The 16998-nt window shown below is 46.8% G+C and overlaps 6 protein-coding genes across 6 annotated transcripts; 2 read left to right on the top strand and 4 right to left on the bottom strand.

The window, feature by feature from the left end:
* Positions 1 to 257: 257 nt before the first annotated feature.
* N7500_008210 (T2 family ribonuclease) lies at positions 258 to 1806 on the top strand (the record flags this gene model as incomplete). The annotated part of the gene is made up of 6 exons (XM_056679354.1): positions 258 to 535; positions 588 to 882; positions 945 to 1137; positions 1196 to 1435; positions 1509 to 1606; positions 1666 to 1806. The coding sequence occupies 6 exons, from the start codon at positions 258 to 260 to the stop codon at positions 1804 to 1806; spliced, it is 1245 nt and encodes a 414-aa protein (XP_056529726.1).
* A 924-nt stretch (positions 1807 to 2730) lies between these two features.
* On the bottom strand, positions 2731 to 4944 carry ace2 (putative C2H2 transcription factor (Swi5); the record flags this gene model as incomplete). The annotated part of the gene is made up of 1 exon (XM_056679353.1): positions 2731 to 4944. One exon carries the CDS (start codon positions 4942 to 4944, stop codon positions 2731 to 2733), a length of 2214 nt encoding a protein of 737 aa, XP_056529725.1.
* A 174-nt stretch (positions 4945 to 5118) lies between these two features.
* Positions 5119 to 5365, bottom strand: N7500_008208 (uncharacterized protein; the record flags this gene model as incomplete). The annotated part of the gene is made up of 2 exons (XM_056679352.1): positions 5119 to 5275; positions 5325 to 5365. The coding sequence occupies 2 exons, from the start codon at positions 5363 to 5365 to the stop codon at positions 5119 to 5121; spliced, it is 198 nt and encodes a 65-aa protein (XP_056529724.1).
* A 1163-nt stretch (positions 5366 to 6528) lies between these two features.
* On the bottom strand, positions 6529 to 6948 carry N7500_008207 (kinase domain-containing protein; the record flags this gene model as incomplete). Its single annotated transcript, XM_056679351.1, has 1 exon — positions 6529 to 6948. One exon carries the CDS (start codon positions 6946 to 6948, stop codon positions 6529 to 6531), a length of 420 nt encoding a protein of 139 aa, XP_056529723.1.
* A 4813-nt stretch (positions 6949 to 11761) lies between these two features.
* N7500_008206 (ubiquitin-ribosomal 40S subunit protein eS31 fusion protein) lies at positions 11762 to 13046 on the top strand (the record flags this gene model as incomplete). The annotated part of the gene is made up of 3 exons (XM_056679350.1): positions 11762 to 11900; positions 12177 to 12295; positions 12957 to 13046. The coding sequence occupies 3 exons, from the start codon at positions 11762 to 11764 to the stop codon at positions 13044 to 13046; spliced, it is 348 nt and encodes a 115-aa protein (XP_056529722.1).
* Positions 13047 to 13323: 277 nt separating this feature from the next.
* N7500_008205 (glycoside hydrolase family 18 protein) lies at positions 13324 to 14926 on the bottom strand (the record flags this gene model as incomplete). The annotated part of the gene is made up of 7 exons (XM_056679349.1): positions 13324 to 13985; positions 14050 to 14110; positions 14156 to 14205; positions 14259 to 14288; positions 14343 to 14596; positions 14653 to 14753; positions 14888 to 14926. The coding sequence occupies 7 exons, from the start codon at positions 14924 to 14926 to the stop codon at positions 13324 to 13326; spliced, it is 1197 nt and encodes a 398-aa protein (XP_056529721.1).
* Between the last annotated feature and the right edge of the window lie 2072 nt (positions 14927 to 16998).

Genomic DNA, 16998 nt, shown 5'->3' with positions numbered 1-16998 from the left:
CTTCCCCTTTAAAAGTGAGCAATACAAAGCACGTGCAAGTAAACCAAGCCCAGGTGACTCTTATCAGCTGCCCCCGCGCTTAGTCATATGACTCCGCACGAGGCAACGATGGCCGATGACCTTTGTAGCCTCCTGAATGTACTTCTCCCCTTGAATACGACCATTCTAGTACTTGTCTACTTCTATATTCTTATATTCTTTCTCGGTGCCACTTTAATAAGTGTACCTCCTCCGATCACGGCAAAAAGCTGCCATCGATGATGCGGGGATCATCACAACAGTTCATGGGGGTCCCCGGACCCCAGAAGATCCTCAAGACCTTCGGTTCACTCTGGCTGTCGCAAACTTCAAACGAGAATACAAACCCCGGGACTTCATCGTCATGTCCAGGCTCAGAAATAAGTTGCAAGGCCAACTACCACGGTCAAGACACCTGCTGTTTCAACTACCCCGGTGGCCAAATGCTGCAGACGCAATTCTGGGATGTCGACCCTGCACTCGGCCCTGAAGATGCATGGACTATCCATGGGCTATGGTGGGTTTGTTCCACGGCCCCAAGTTGAATGAATATAACAATAACTCTTCAGGCCCGATCACTGCAACGGCGGCTTTGACCAATTCTGCGACTCCGGACGCAAGTACAGCAACATTTCTCTGATTCTAGTTGACGCGGGTCGGGGAGACCTGCTGGAATACATGAGCGAGTATTGGAAAGATTTCCGTGGTGATGATAGCAATCTTTGGCAACATGAGTGGAACAAACACGGCACTTGCGTTAGTACGCTAGAACCACATTGCTACAAGGATTACCTGCCGCAACAGGATGTTGTCGACTACTTTGACAAAACTGTTGAGGTTTATAAGGAATTGCCCACCTATGAGGTTAGTTTGATTGTCTCGATCAATGACTACATACTCGGACCAAACCACTAACGATACATAAGTTCTTGGCTAGTGCTGGCATCGTACCATCTCAGACGCGTACCTATGCTCTTGCTGACATTGAAGCTGCGCTAACACAAGCCCATGGAAACCCTGTCACTATCCGTTGCCGAGGCGGCGCCATCAATGAGATTTGGTACTACTTCAATATCGCAGGAAGTCTCCAGTTCGGAGAATTTATCTCTGCAGGACCAGGTTGGCCAAACTTCAAAACTACCCATTCAGGTAGATCCCAGGCTTACAAAATGTCTAGATGGCCAGAAGTCCAATTGTCCCTCCAGGGGAGTCAAGTACCCACTGAAGCATGCTCGGCCTGAGCCTGCCCCGACAACTACAGGTGATCACCCCGAGCCCACAGCGCCAGGCACTCCATTCACAGACCGAGGTAACTTGATTGTGTCGAGGCTTGGCAGAAAACATGGCTGCATCATTAGCTACGGAACTTGGTTTTCGTCAGGGACCTGTGCGACTTTCCGGGCCGAAAAGAAATCAGGTTCGTAGCTGTGCGCTTCGCATATGACTCCTCTGCTATCGATTGCTAACATGAAGTAAATGGCATCCTGCAGATGATGTGTTTACTCTGAAATCTAGCAAGGGGCCCTGTGCCTTTGAGCGAGACGCCCTTGCTTGCGGACCTCACGTCAACACGCCAAGCGAGTTCACCGTATGTATATCCCGGATAGTTTTACGTAATCTCGTTTCGTGTGCTCACACTGCGTACAGGCCAAGGATGGTAAGCTCGCTTACAGTGATCGCACTACTTTCTATGCCGAGAATCCCCCCAAGGGGCGTACACAGAGTACTGTATATGCTTCGCAAGGGGGGCGGCCCATTGAGATCGAGATCACGTGGACGTCGAAGTAGATTGATTATGTTTACTACGTTTGTATCCCTCGCCATTCTCCTGGTAGGAAATAGGTTGGTCTATTGGGATGTGATAGAATTGCACAGAAATCATGGCAGAGGACAGGGCGAGGGACTGTTAGTCACTGATTTGTTGACGCGGAGTTATTAGAAATTTCAAATAGAAATGTGCATTGTCCAGAGTAAGATCTTGATATATGTAGTTTTTTTCATGGACGAAAACAAAGGTACGTATTAGCAAACTTGAAGGTCGAGGGCTGTAGTCTAGGAGATAGTGCTCTCTTTCTCTTGGGTTGGCTCTTTTGCCAGGCCTTTCCTGTTTTTTGACCTGGGAATTTAAAGTAGAGGATTCAGCTTACAATTAAACGATCAATGAAGTAAAAGACGATGTGGAAACGGGTAGGTATAACAAGTTTGAAATAGTAGAGTACAAGCTATCCTCAATTATGTCTGTCACCGAAGGAAAATAATCCTTCTAACAAACCATCCTTTGCTAACAAGGTAGGTGTACAGAAAAGATTCATTGAAAGTGTAAAGACATCAAATACATATCGCATCATGAACATATAAAAAGAAGGGTTAAACACCGGGAATAAACATGCCGAGTATCGAACATCTTCAATGAGATGAGATAGTGGCGAAAGGACGTGAACAACAAATTCATGAGGAAAGACAAATGAAAAACATGAAAACAAAGACAAATACAGGGGGAAATAGGGGCAAAGAGGGCAAAAAGCAAGTAGCCCAAACACCCGCAAGTCCGCAAAGTGTCAAATCCCGAAATGTGCAGAGAAGGAAAACGCCCGATTTTGTCGTGGGTCATTAAGTGTACAAGGTCGTCCCGTATCGTTGCAAAGAAGTCTCGCCGTGAAAATGATAAGCCGCGTATGTATCGCCGTGCTCTTTTTTTTTGATAAAAGCCGTTCAAGGGTCCACCAGGAACTCGCTGGACAAGCAGTCGATTGGGTCTGTCAGGTCATCGTCCACGTGTGAGAGACCAGAAAAGGTCTTTTCGGGGTAATAAGACGAGACAGAGGCAAAGTCGGTTGTATCCACAAACTGGTAAGTCGGGAAAGCAGGGATGCCAGAGTGAGCGAGATGACCGAATTCCTCTCGCAAGTCATCGGAGGAATCTTGAGTCATGAAAATATCGATCTCCGAGCTGACGGATGATTCGGTCATGGTGGGTGCTGAACGAGGTGACGACATCTCTCGAGGTGAGAGAGCGGATTCACTGTAGAGAGATTCCTGCGAGTAGGTAGATTCTTGCGAGTATGTCTGCGAACCGAAATCCGACCCGTACTGTGCCATTGCCTGCTCGTATCTAGCGTGAGCGAGTTGGGGTGGTGACAAGGGCAACATATCATCCTCAAGCTGGGCATCCAGGGAATTATAGGTATGACATGGCGAGGAAATTGTCTGGTAAGTGTGTCCGGGGGAGGTTGGCGGCGTGAAAGACGAGACCACAGTGGACGGGGCATAGTTGGGCGAGTTGAATACAGGAGCTTCTTGCAGAGTCACGGTGGTATTGGCTGAAGCGGCTGAGGACTTTTCAGCAACACGTTGACGAGTACGAGTGGACTTGGCCTGACGAGTATCGATATCTGGACGGCTGGTCTTCTTCTTCGGGGGGCGGCCACGCTTTGTGGTCTTTGGAACCACACCGGTGAAGCCTCCAACACACATATCGCGCTGGCGGTGACGGGTCAGGGCGTCTTGTCTAGCAAAGCTGGCACCACAGGCACAGGCGAAGGGCTTATTGCCACTGTGTGTTTTGAGATGGCGCTTGAGATCATGTCCACGCACAAAGTGCTTTTCGCAAATGTCGCATCTGAATTGACGGTCTCCGAGATGTGTTTGGACGTGGGATTTGATGTTTTCCTTGCGACCAAAGCGGCAAAGGCAGCCTGTGAATAGACAGACCCACTTTCCATCTTTTGGATCGGGGCCGGAGATGAACTTGGCAATTTCGTCGGTGGAGACACCGGTTTGCTGGACTGAAGCCTTGACTCGGGCATCAAGGTCGCCATCTTGGGCAGCCGCATCGGCAAGAGAAGAGACAGTAGACTGGGCTCGCTTCTTTGACCTGCCAGTGGAAGATGCGAATGAGACATTGGAGTTTTGAGGTGTCATTCCATATGACGTCGGGGATGGCATATCGGCCACTTCGGTAAAAGACGAGCTAATCGGGGAATTGACGGGGGAGGGCATTTGCGGCTTAACCTGAACAGAATCGACATAGGGGACTCCCTGCAAAGATTGGGCTCTCTGCATCTCGGCAGTAGCAGGGGTATGGGGAAATGAGAAACTTTGGGACTTGGAAGTTGTTGGGTCATTGCTGTACATGGAATAATCAATGGATCGTTTCAATGGGGTAGAATCGGGGGTCATGGGAGAGTTATCTGTCATATAATGAGCTTCGGTCGGATCAAATGGAAACGGCAGATGCATACAAGCAGTAGACAGTTGCGAAAGAATTTTCGCAGATGGAGCCTTTGGTTGAACAGAGACTGGGTGCATTTGACCGGCATAGGCCGTCACCTGCTCGTCTTGGACCATTGGCATGCTGCGCTGGGGAAACAATTCCCAATCGGCATTGCCAATATATTGTTGTTGCTGGTTCGAGAATTGTTCTTGCTGCATACGGTGCAGCGCAAGCTTCAATGGTGTATTTTCGGAGCATTCACTGGCTGATCGAGACAAAGCTGGGGCGCCGACAGAAGATGGTGCCGGGCTACCAGTGGTGGTGTGAATCGCTTGCAATTGTTCTTGGTTGAAAGCCTGGCAGTCAGACCCGAGCGACTGGGACGGTTGATATTGATACGGCTGTTGCATGTGCATGGCTGATGACATGAAAGATCGCTCGGGCTGCTGGGCATAGGATTGATACTGCTTTCCATCCCTTTGTTGATATGAGAAACCTGATTTTTCGTTAAAATAATCTCGCAACTGCGAGACCGTCTTCGGCATGTGTCGGTCGATAGTGGCCTGTTGACTGAAAGAGCTGTAGTCTACAGTCTGGCCTCGACGATGTGACCGACGGGGTTGCATATTGGTCATGACTGGCGCAAGCTCGAATGGAGCCACTGGTGTGGAGATTTGACGGCGATGACCGTTTCCGAGCGCGTTGGAGTTCATGGCTATATTGCCGACGGATGGGTCCTGGATGAGGTGTCAGTATATGAATGTGAAAGTAAGCGATAGGGAGAGGGTTAGAGCCTCAGATCAAGTCCAGGTTAATTCACTTCTGAACTGAAGAGCAGAAACTCGAATGTATGAAGTGTTTCCAAGGTTTGGTTCTGGAACCCAGATCTATGTAAGACCCGTTCTGATCAACAAATCGGGGCGTTGGCATAGCAACGGCTCAGCCCGGGCGTCTGGGAAACCAAGGCTCTCTGACGAAAAGTGGGACGGTCCTTGCCCTCCATTTTTACCCTTTTGGATCGAGGCCTTGCTTAGTACCCTTCTTCTATCTAGGTACTGTAAGGGATCCAGATCCCTGCGATCAAGCTATAGACCGTACAATGGACTCCTGGGTTCGTTTCCGAGGAGACTCCATAGAAACAAGTCGATCGCATAAACATTGGCTTCAATAATGTATAGTATACCGATAGGCCGATAGGCCGATATTGCCGATATTGCCAATGGCGTCACATCAATATATGATCCTCGCCCTGTCCAGCATGGGATGCTGTCCACGGCCTCAGGCATGGATCCATGCATTTTAGTCACGTGATCGTCTCTGTACTCGGATATCCTACTACAATACCGAGCATAGGAGACTTGAGAAAAAGACCATCAGCGGGAGTTATCTCCAATCTGAACTCACCAGCCCCCATAATATTCAAAAGAAAATGAATCATTTAGAATCTCTCTCCCTATATGCCTTTCTGGGCCACGAAAAGAGAGAGGGAAAAAAATAAAAAGAAATGGCGCCACCCGGAATCGAACCGGGGCTAAATCAGAACCGATGGGTGCAGTTGCACTTCACCACAATGATTCGTCATACCACTAGACCATGGCACCTATTTGATGGAAAACGGCAGGCATTTTAAATCTATCAAGTATAATAGTTCATCCTGAGGCTTACACATGATACTAGTGATAATCATCTCACTTCCCAAATTATAACCAGCTCATAAACTGAAGACGAAGACATCAAAAATTCAACCATCGAATTTGCATGCACTTCAAGCTTTGTTTCAGGCAGGAAGCACCCCGCTTCGGCCGATATATCCGCATCTCCGCGCTCCAAGAATCAGTTTCCCATGCATGGCCTATAAAACCTTCCTACATGCTGGTTGCTTGGATCTCTCCATATGTAGAGGATTTTTGGACTCTAAATTGACTGTGGGGCGTGGGATTGAGCTGTTCTCATCATTGTGTTTGTCTATATGGGAGATAATGTCGATAGGACACTACGCTCAGTCCTTTCAGGGTGTATGCACATGGCGCTTGGAGGATCCAAGTAGCAAAGCGTGTATCCCTTCGCTCATTTCTTTCAATCAAATTTCCGGCACAAAAATTGTCAATAAATACTGTTCTAATATTCGTTTTGAGTTTCTCTCGCTATAGTAGAATGACATGTCGTGAAATCCACCTGCTGGAAACGATGTGAGTAGCGGTGCAAGAAAGGTGAGAAACATGATGGATTAGGGCGGCCAAGCTGACAACTGGGTATTGCCGTGGCTGCCCGTCAACATGCGACCAACTTCGAGAAGTCTACATAGATGTATCGAAGCAAGACAAAGCGGCGTGGACTGCCCCAACCCTAGGGGGAATCAATGGGTCAATCAACATATCCTGAGCAGTGCCCGGATCATCGGGGTGAGGGATACAGTCGACGTTGGCTGTGCGAAATATAATAGTCCAGGTAGAATTTTGCACATCCGCTGCTGACTCAATTTGAGATGGCCAAAATTGTTTGATGACTATTCCACTCAGTGTATGAGATATATCGGGGAACTCCTTTTGAGTAAAAAGTCCTTCAGCCTCATCACTAGGAACCTCCTCGTACGGGCTGGTGCCTTGCGTAAACTCGTAAAGAGTCGACCCTAGTACGAAAAGATCTGTGGCTACCGGCGGTTGATCTCTCCAATGCCGTGGAAGGAAAAATCTCACCAGAGGTTGGCTTCGAGCCATCTAGTGTGAAGAGCCAGAAAATTCAATGATCTTTATTTCGAACATCGTATCCAACAGAAAATTTCGTGGTTTGATATCGCAATGGATAATCCCGTTCCTATGCAAGAGGTCGACAGCCTCTGCGACTTCATACACCCACTTCAACTTGAGGCTCGTTGATATCGAGTCGTGAGCCTGAAGATATGTCTTGAGGTCACCATTTTTCATATATTCGAGTATGAGACCTTCCCTGTAGTGACATAACATCTGAACAAGCCTCTTATGCGGTCCAATACGACGATAGATGCTGGCTTCTTTGGCGATATCTATGACATTGTTTTCAATATCACAACCTGGATATAGGCCCTTGAGTGTAGTCCCATCATCAAGGAGCTCCACATTTCCAGTAATGCTTCCTGAGGCACTCTTGAGCATTCCCCGAGCCGGAATAACCCACGTTGCACTCGACAGCATCTGTACACTCATCAACTGAGTTATTGTTGGCTGTCTCCCTATTGTGAAAACGTCAGGCGACCTTCTGACAGACAACCCAAGGTGTGGAGTACCGTTTCAACATCTCTAACAGGAGGCCGACTGATCAGACGTGGTAGCGAAGACATCCAAGGCCATATCCAATTCCCCAGAGTGAAACATGCCACCGAAAACAGCCCCAATCTTCCAACCCGCGGAGTCAACGACATTCCGAACTTAACAATTGTTGACCAGGGATGGGATCTCACCCAAGGGCAGAATACTGACCAGGGTGTTAGTACTTTGCGGTGTAGTGCATTGTGTGTAACCGAAGCAACATCCAAAAATACTGGCAGAAGTTTTGACGCTAGTATATCCTTGTGGAGGCGGGTGAATCTCACCAGGCCCTCTCATCTTTCCCTATCTATAGAAAGAAATAATATGAAAAAAGAAAAAAAGAAGAATTGGCGCCACCCGGAATCGAACCGGGGCTAAATCAGAACCGATGGGTACAAGTTGCACTTCACCACAATGATTCGTCATACCACTAGACCATGGCACCTACTTGATGGGGAAATAATCCGTTTTTATATTTATAAAGTTGTTTCACAATGTTTCCCATAAGAAGAGAATTAAAAAAGAAATGGCGCCACCCGGAATCGAACCGGGGCTAAATCAGAACCGATGGGCGCAGATGCACTTCACCACAATGATTCGTCATACCACTAGACCATGGCACCTGTTGGATGGGAAAAGCTCAAATATTTGCTACATCAAGATAAATTATTCCTTCACTTTTATACGTATCTTTTAAGTTCTAACCTTAAAAAAGGTTCCACGCGGGTAAGATGAGGCTCAAGTCAGTACCATACCCAATGACTCGTCATACCACTCATCGTACTCTGTACTTCGCTGGAGTATCAGGATCATTCTGCTGGGCTTCTTTTATGACACACTCCCACTAACCTATCTCGGGTTACCTCCCGCTACCTGCATATATAGGTGGCCGTGAGATTCAGCTATGTAGCGAACATATGTAGGTAATTACTATGATATCGATAGTGGCGAAACTACTCATGTGGTATAGAAATTAAAGTGAATGGTGATGGTGTTTGGATGTATCGGCATCGTATATACGTAGGTAGATGATGCCATGGTATTATCCCAGGCTAGGAATACCAGATGATACTATAGTAATTTCAATATACTAGTCAAGTACTACAGGTAGTGGATGTATACCCAGAGTATATTAGCCGGGGTTATTTCGCTGGGTGGAGAGTGTGTCCGTACTCTGTACAGATTGTTCTTCTGTTTCCGCCTCGTTGGGCTGTATTGAAACACTACCGTAGGTGACGGGGTTCCTGCCATAAATTCTTTTCGTCCTGTATGTGGCTTACCTATCTTTGTCCTTTTTTTTGTTTACTGATACGCAACTATATTAATGCTCATGTGGGCGGGATGCCTTGATACCCAATGTAAAAGTAATGTAGATGGGTGAAAAAGTGCGGGTTATTTAGGATGAATGGCAGTCCAACATAACATTGGAACATATAACATACGGCGTGGTGTAGACTACGAGCTGCGCAGCCAAAACACGAAGGTAAATGGGATATATACCACACATCTATCTCAACAACCAATGTGTTTTGGGTGGCCCGGGGGGGGTTCTTTTCACGCCCACAGCAATCAATACTCGTTTCAATATGTCTGTGTCACCTTCGAGTAGATCAAAAGTTCGTACTGTCATGGTGTTGAAAATTATTATTTTTGAACCTTCAGTGTTTAAATATATATATGTCATGCGTCACTGTTATGCTGTATTCCCGAAACACCCCAGCCGGCAGTATATTATAAAAAAGAGTTAGACTACAAGAAAAGCCTAGATAAATATATGGTTGGGTCATATAGGTATAGCTTATCGCATTTAATATTGAATATATATCTTGCCCAAGACTGCGTAGCTCATACGTGAGATACTAGATACGAAGGCTGTAAGATGGTTGGTTGTCCAAGAATGTAGTATTCAAAACATATATTTACTATTAGTGGGGGTCTTAAGTATTTAATGCATCCTAATGGCCCGTAGGAGTCCCAATATGAGCCGCATGGCCTATCATCGCCGCTGGACCATCTGATATATTAGCTTGTTTGTTAGGCTCCTATCAGGTTATCTGGTCAGATAGCTAATTTCAGTTTACCGGTAGGGAATAAGCGCAGTTCCTCCTATCTTTACCCCCAAAGTGATATCACTTCTTATCATTCTCACCATATGTTGTCTTAGATTTATCTGAACCACAAACGCTCCGCCACAGACACGAACCAATCCAAAGAAGATCACTAAAGCCTTCTAAGCTGGCCTCTCAGAGTTTGACAGCCAGTACAACCTCCTAGTTGACCTTTTAATTTCCTTTCGAGTAAACAATGCCTACATTGATCCCCCAGATAACGACACCCCTCGATGGAATTATATTAAGATATAGCAACAGAGGGAACGCTATAAAAAATGTTAGCTATTCAATGACCAGCCTCCGATAGGAGTACCAATACAGCCCCTTCGATGACAATCTCAATAAAGACAAATTTACCATCGTTCCGTGTTAGTACTAAAAGACCCTTCGGTCAAGCTCATACGAAAGACCATAGGAAAGACAGAAGAGGGTAGGAAACCAATATACTTCATAGTATTCCTCTCACAATACGAGCGGTGCACCTTTAAGCTAGCTACCCATACTCTAGCGCAGAACTTGATTCACTGCCAACCAGTTCCTCCTATCGCGATTCCGCGGAGACCTTTTTTCGACCCAGGATCATTCTACAGGGAGTGAGATGTAGGTCACCTACGGCAAGAATATATGATCTTATACCAAAATGGAGGTTTTTAGTATGAAACAAGGGCACTTGTAGAGGGGAGATTTGAATCATTCTCCAAGGACGAGGGAGAAGGAAGGAGCAATTCAAAACAATGAAGGGCCCATCGAGGGGTTTCTAAGGAGACGTCTGTGGCTAAAACAACCATCCCATTCCCTGTTGATCATATCCTGATGTCTCCTAAAGCAAAAAGCAACGACGATGATGCAGGTGAGGTCGGAAGGCAGAGTTATGAGATCGAGCCTACTACGCAAAAAGAATTAACTCGAAAGTACAAGAAGTATTTGGCTCGAACTCACAGGGAGGCTCGGCTAGATAACAAACAACGACCTCAATAGGTGAGTATACTAGCAGCATAGGCGGGATTGACTCTAGCTAGGTTCTTACGCATATGCTCTAGAAGAACGGTGAAAAGTTTCAGGATTGATATAGGGACACCCTGAGCCGCATTGGAAAATCATCAGTGGAAGACATCTTGAAAGCCTCTCTGACCTCTCGAACTCCGTCTCTTCTGGAGGACATTAAGTCTAGATCAATTGGGCCAGATGAGTACTTTACTCAACCTTGTAGTCTTCCTCGTGACCTCACGTGGATATTTATTAGATCACACAATCTCGGTAAACTAGGGATCTACCTACAATCCCTCTAGACAAAAGAAAAGAAATTTTTCGCTATATATCAGTCAATCGCAAAGCCCATGTGAGCATATTGGAAGACACTACGATCCAGAATATCGGAAGAATCACTCATCACTACACTCCAACATTTGGGATTCTGGAAGCATTCTGATATTTTTACTACACCATCAAGTTTCAGGGCCCTTCTACACCCATCCTTCCGCAAAACCGGTCAATTATATGCTCTTGTTGAATATACAAGAAGCGTTTATGGCATACGTACTACAGACACCCCGCGCTGTTGATCTCGTTTTATTCCTACCAACAGATACCCCAAAGCCATAGGCCGGCATACAACTTAACGTGGCAGTACGTCTGTTCCAAAAATCTACAGGTAGGGAAGCGAGCTTATGATATACTAAACCTTTACAGGTACTTTCTAAAGCCCTAATAGCGATACTCACAAGTGGGCAAAATACTGCCGAGGTTCGTTCAAAAACCTAGGGGCTTCGCATTCAGTTTCCCACGACGCTTGAAATTCCACCTTAAGCTTAGCCATAGAGATAAAGCTTTATTTTGCCCGCTTCTTTTTGACTCCCCGTAGGACCTCCCCTACGCTAGGAAGGCTCTTCCAACGGATCCTACAAGCAGGCTGCTGATTGCCGTGAGAGCCCAGAGGGAGAGTAAAGGCCATTGGCGCTGGATCTCAAGTTCCACACAGCAAGCAGCGTAATTCATGAATCATTTTGTGGATTGTCTGGGGGGGTTTGAGCATAGCTCACTTGAAGCGACTGCTTCGTCGAAGAGTAACAGTCACTTGTGGGTGCAGGGCTAAGGAGGAAGCTGCAAGGGAAGATCCTAACGATATTCCTCCAAAAATGGATTTGGATTCGAAAGATGATTCCAGGGCTGACATGGAGACGGGCCAACTGACTTGGATGGAAACCTTAGACAAAGGCTTTGAAGAGATCGAGACAAACCTCTATATTGAAGAATTTGAACTTGAACGAAAGTACCGTGTTTCATAACCAGTAAGTAACCTTGTGAGAATCTCGACATTATATTTGTATAGAGCAACAAAAAATAAAAAGAAATGGCGCCACCCGGAATCGAACCGGGGCTAAATCAGAACCGATGGGTGCAGATGCACTTCACCACAATGATTCGTCATACCACTAGACCATGGCACCTATTTGATGGAAAAAGATTCATATCTTTGCTCTATCACCGTAACCCTCGCCTATCTCTTTAGTTTCCCTTAGATATAAGGCCAACATTTTTCTTTCAAGCTAGACCACTTTCGGCATGAGACCCACACACGTGACCACACAACCATTTTAATCACCAACCCGCTGCCGCGCACAACGATCTTTTTTAATCTTGTTAAGGTTGAGGAAGACACGACTGTCGAGGTGAGTTTTTATCCTCTGCAAGCAGACAAGAATGTGATGAGCAAGCGCAACTAGCCTGCAGTCCATTCTATCTCTGCCCGCTACATTTTCATAGTCGCATCTCACTGACTTTTCCCTAGGCCTTCATCAAGATGCAGATCTTCGTCAAGACCCTTACGGGTAAGACTATCACCCTTGAGGTGGAGTCCTCCGATACCATTGACAATGTCAAGTCCAAGATCCAGGGTAAGCGCAATCGAAATTCGCGAGCAGCGATCGCACACGATGCTCTCGAAAAAAAAGAAGCGACACAGGCTAACATTCCACCAGACAAGGAGGGTATTCCCCCTGACCAGCAGCGCCTGATCTTCGCTGGTAAGCAGCTCGAGGATGGCCGCACTCTTTCGGATTACAACATCCAGAAGGAGTCGACCCTTCACCTCGTCCTCCGCCTGCGTGGTGGTGGTAAGAAGCGCAAGAAGAAGGTCTACACCACCCCCAAGAAGATCAAGCACAAGCACAAGAAGACCAAGCTCGCCATCCTCAAGTACTACAAGGTTGACGGTGATGGAAAGATCGAGCGTCTTCGCCGCGAGTGCCCCGCTCCCGAGGTATGTGATTTCTCTTGTCTTGCGACAATACCCTTGGGTTCCGATCAGCAGAAACTAACCCATTCTCTTAGTGTGGTGCCGGTGTCTTCATGGCCGCTATGCACAACCGCCAGTACTGCGGTAAGTGCCACCTCACCTACGTCTTCGACGAGGCCAAATAAATGGTCTAAGTTGGGCCGTGGTGGGCTGTCACTGAGCTTGGGCATGGTTCCGCTACGCTGGGGCAAGTGACGGAGTGTCACGGTTGACGCTGGTTGATGATGGTTGCTTGGAATACCCATGTACTTCAGTCAATTACAAAAAATTTAGGCATACGCCGAAAACTTGAACTCCCACGTAATGATAGACTTGTATGTATTCGTAGACTTGATATTCACATCCCGTGTGGTCAACTGTACTGCAAATAACAATGCATAATGCCGTGCAAGCTGTCACCTACTATTCCGGGAAGCCGGCCTTGAGATTCTCATACTTGCTCTCGGGGAACTCAAGGGCATTAGACGATTGATCCAAAGCACCTTCACCACCCACCCCGTCGACAAAGATACCGATCAAACTTCCATCTGCCGCATTAGCTTCCTTACCACCCTTGTCACCGCTGCTCTCCCACCACATACCACCACCCAGCCCGTGCTCGCGGATATAATCCGCCTTGAGCTGCCCCACATGGGGCGTGTCATAAGAAACCATCGTGCGTGAACCACCATCGTAGCAGTACGACGCACCAGCTTCCTCATCGAACTTTTCCTCGGCCCCGGGTCTGGGCAGCGCCTTGTAATCCCACACTCCCTTCTCCCAACTGCCCTCTCCGACCCCGTTGTAGGGAGCGCCGGGTCCATCGGTGTTCTCAAATGCACGCCCGTACAGTGGCATGCCCATGACGATCTTTGAGGGTGGTACACCGCCATCATTGATGTAGTAGTTTACAGCAGCATCAATTGAGAACGGGGTGGATGTGGGGTTGGAGGTTGAAGGGGAGATGTTCGCTTGATGGCCAGCATTGGTGTCCCAGCTTCCGGCGAAGTCGTACGCCATGAGGTTGTAGAAGTCTAGCACTGGGGTCATCTCTTGGAACTTGAGCTTCTCGTAGTTGCTCGGGCCTGTGACAGTTAGTTTGATGGTTCATGGCAGTTTTCCATCGCCGATGACATGGTAGAGACATACCAGCAGGGCAGGCGATTGTCAAGTAGAAACGGCGATCAGAGCCAGCTTCTCTGTCGAGAACCTGTATCCGGTCAGTTTGGTCCAATTTAGGATTTAGGAGACATACCTCTCGGCACTTCTGCAGCAAGAGAACTAGGTTCTGGGTCTCGGTCTCATCTGTATATAAAATGAGCCTCGTACTTCTTTCGAGTGTATTCTGACAAACTCACCCTTGGGATATTCCCAATCGATATCAAGACCTATGAAAGAGTTACAATCAGCATTGTATGCAGTACTTAGCGGATGAAACGTACCATCAAATCCCAAATCCAGGACTAGACGTGTCGCCGATTCGGCAAATTTAGTTCGACCCTCATCGGAGCTCGCAGGCTGTGCGAAATTCGCCGAGTAGGTCCATCCACCAATAGAAAGCAACACCTTGAGCTTGCGGTTCTGCTTCTTGAGCAGGAATAACTGCTTCACACAGCCATACACATTGTCCCCGACATCATTCCACGAGTCTGTCGGGTAATGTTTCTCGACATCGGACCAAGAGTCGGTCAAATAGCTGCAGTTTTAGATTAGAGGAAATCTTCTGCAGTCTGCAAGGACAACAAAACTCACACTTCACCGCTTTCAGGACGAACGTTTGCGAATGCATAGAGAATGTGTGTCAGTTTCTCCGCGGGCAGATCCTGTGGGTTGTGGTTGCGGCCGTAAATTGCCTATGAGGTTTGTCAACACTGATGTTTTTTTGGCCTTTTTTTTTTATATTGATATCCCGCTAGTTAGATATAGTAGACTGGACGCGGCTCATGCAGTCGAGATTGAAATGACATAATCCAAATTAAGCACATACCCAATTGACAAAGTAGACGACTGATTTGATCTCAGACATGGTTGCAGGTTGGGTATAGTTGAAGTGTACAAGAACAGCCACCACTATGACAGTAAACAAAGTGATGAGATTGAGTCGATCAGCCACAATTCGAAGTCAAAAGAAAGTTATACGAGGTTCAACAGAACACCAAACGGCCAGTATTTCTAGGGGTACTTTATGTCGCAGCCTAATTGTTAGTGCACTGTTGTACCTTCGGCAATCTCAACGCCACGTCATTGGCCGGGACTCACATGTGGCGGTGTATAACAAGGCAGCAAGGCAGCAAGGCAAACGTGGCTGAATATAAATAGAACAAGATATTCGAGATATTCGAGATACTCAAGATAGATCGGATAATATTCAGTACGAAGATAGAATCTACAGACGACCCCGGGGCTATATATGTATGTTTACAAAATGTCCAGAACGAACTAAGCAAAACGTGGTGCGTGACACCTCCGCCTGTTCCAAGTGCATGTAACCTCATTCTTGGCCAATCCCCAATGTGCTTCACGTAACAGCGTGTGAGTTGATTGGTTTGTGAGTTTAGACTTATTTGGTGGCCGCACAATATTGACGGGATCAGGCACTCGTGATGTTGAAGAATGCAACCCGGGGCAAGAATGGGACATGCCTCAAGGCAATACGATGTGGAATGATGACTGCCTACATAACCAGCAGAACTCATTGGTTATTCTATTGGAGGTTCAGCTTGAGATCATGGATCTGTTGAGCCTCGACAATCTGATTAGAAGTATCTCAATGCAAAACGAGCTTGAAATGAGCCCTTAAAGCCATTGTACCGTCATATAGAGCCCTGATCAGGCGATTCCCCCCCCTCATAGCCCACATGGGAAATTGGGCATGGATCCAACTCTTCCGGTAGTAGATCGACCGAACCTGTGGCAAGTGACGACCGTCTCCAACCGAGGGGTGTTTAGAGAATCGGCATTCGCGGGTAGTGTTTGTAATAAGACGAGTGGTATACAAGGGTCAACTAGACTACACGTGGACTCAGGCTTCAGCGCCCTTCTTGGTCATAAGATGATCATCCTATCAATCAAGACTGCAGCATGACTGATGATCCTCAAATGTGCTTGGCCTCAATGCAACCTATATGGCCGCCCTTTATTTATTTCCTATGGCATCATATGAGCACTTCTATATCCATGCTTACCCACAAAACAATATTGAACACACTCGGAGGTCGCCGAAGGAGATTGTGCAATGATCGACAAAGCATCTTTTATCCATGCCCCACGTCCTCATAATCATGCCGTCAAGATGAAACAACCCACAATGGCCGAGAAGACGTCTAGGAAGCGAAATGTATGGGTAGGAAGTGATCCGCAAGCTCATTATTAGTTGAACGGGACATAAAACGTGAGAATCACAAATTCCCTCGAACAAATTACCAGGAAACAGAAAAATGAAAGAAGCGTGGCCTGAAAATCCAGTCCATAGCTGAACTCGAGCCGCGATATGGCCGTTCGTAGTGCTGATTGGATCTACGCAACCGAACTAATGCCCTTAGCTTCACAATCCGTCTCCGACATCTCCATCGATGCTGATCCACTTCGATCGGTACAACGTTTTTTGAAATTTTTTTTGACCCTTCACCCTGGAAGATGCGGTGGATCTTTCAGCTGGTATCTCTGCCTCGGCGCCCCAGGTGTCAGGTTCATGTGTCAATTACCGACATCTCTCTTTTCCATGCATGCTGTCCCTAAGAGTAAAGATTATACACGTACTTTGTGATTGTGGGGCCATTAGGGCTATCCTTACATCTATGCATTTAGCCAAGCATGCATGTATGTACTACATTGCGTGTACAAGCGATAGAGAGTCTACAACATATATTGAACAGTGTAATGCAATTGATTTTTTTTATAAGTCTCATAACACCAACAGAGAAATCGCCCCAAAAAAATAAAAAAAACAAGAGGGGATATCGTAGCTATGACAAAAACCACGCAATAAATCCAAACTTATTTTGTCTCTTCACAGGCTGACGGTATCCACGACCAGCGCTATACCTGTCATCTCCCTCGAGCCCCTCGATTAGAAAGAATCATACAAAGTCTCAACTA

Source organism: Penicillium coprophilum (genome assembly GCF_028826855.1).
Source record: "Penicillium coprophilum strain IBT 35676 chromosome Unknown utg000005l_segment0_segment0, whole genome shotgun sequence".
NCBI classification, from domain to species: domain Eukaryota; kingdom Fungi; phylum Ascomycota; class Eurotiomycetes; order Eurotiales; family Aspergillaceae; genus Penicillium; species Penicillium coprophilum.
This window is presented reverse-complemented; position numbering and strand designations above follow the sequence as displayed.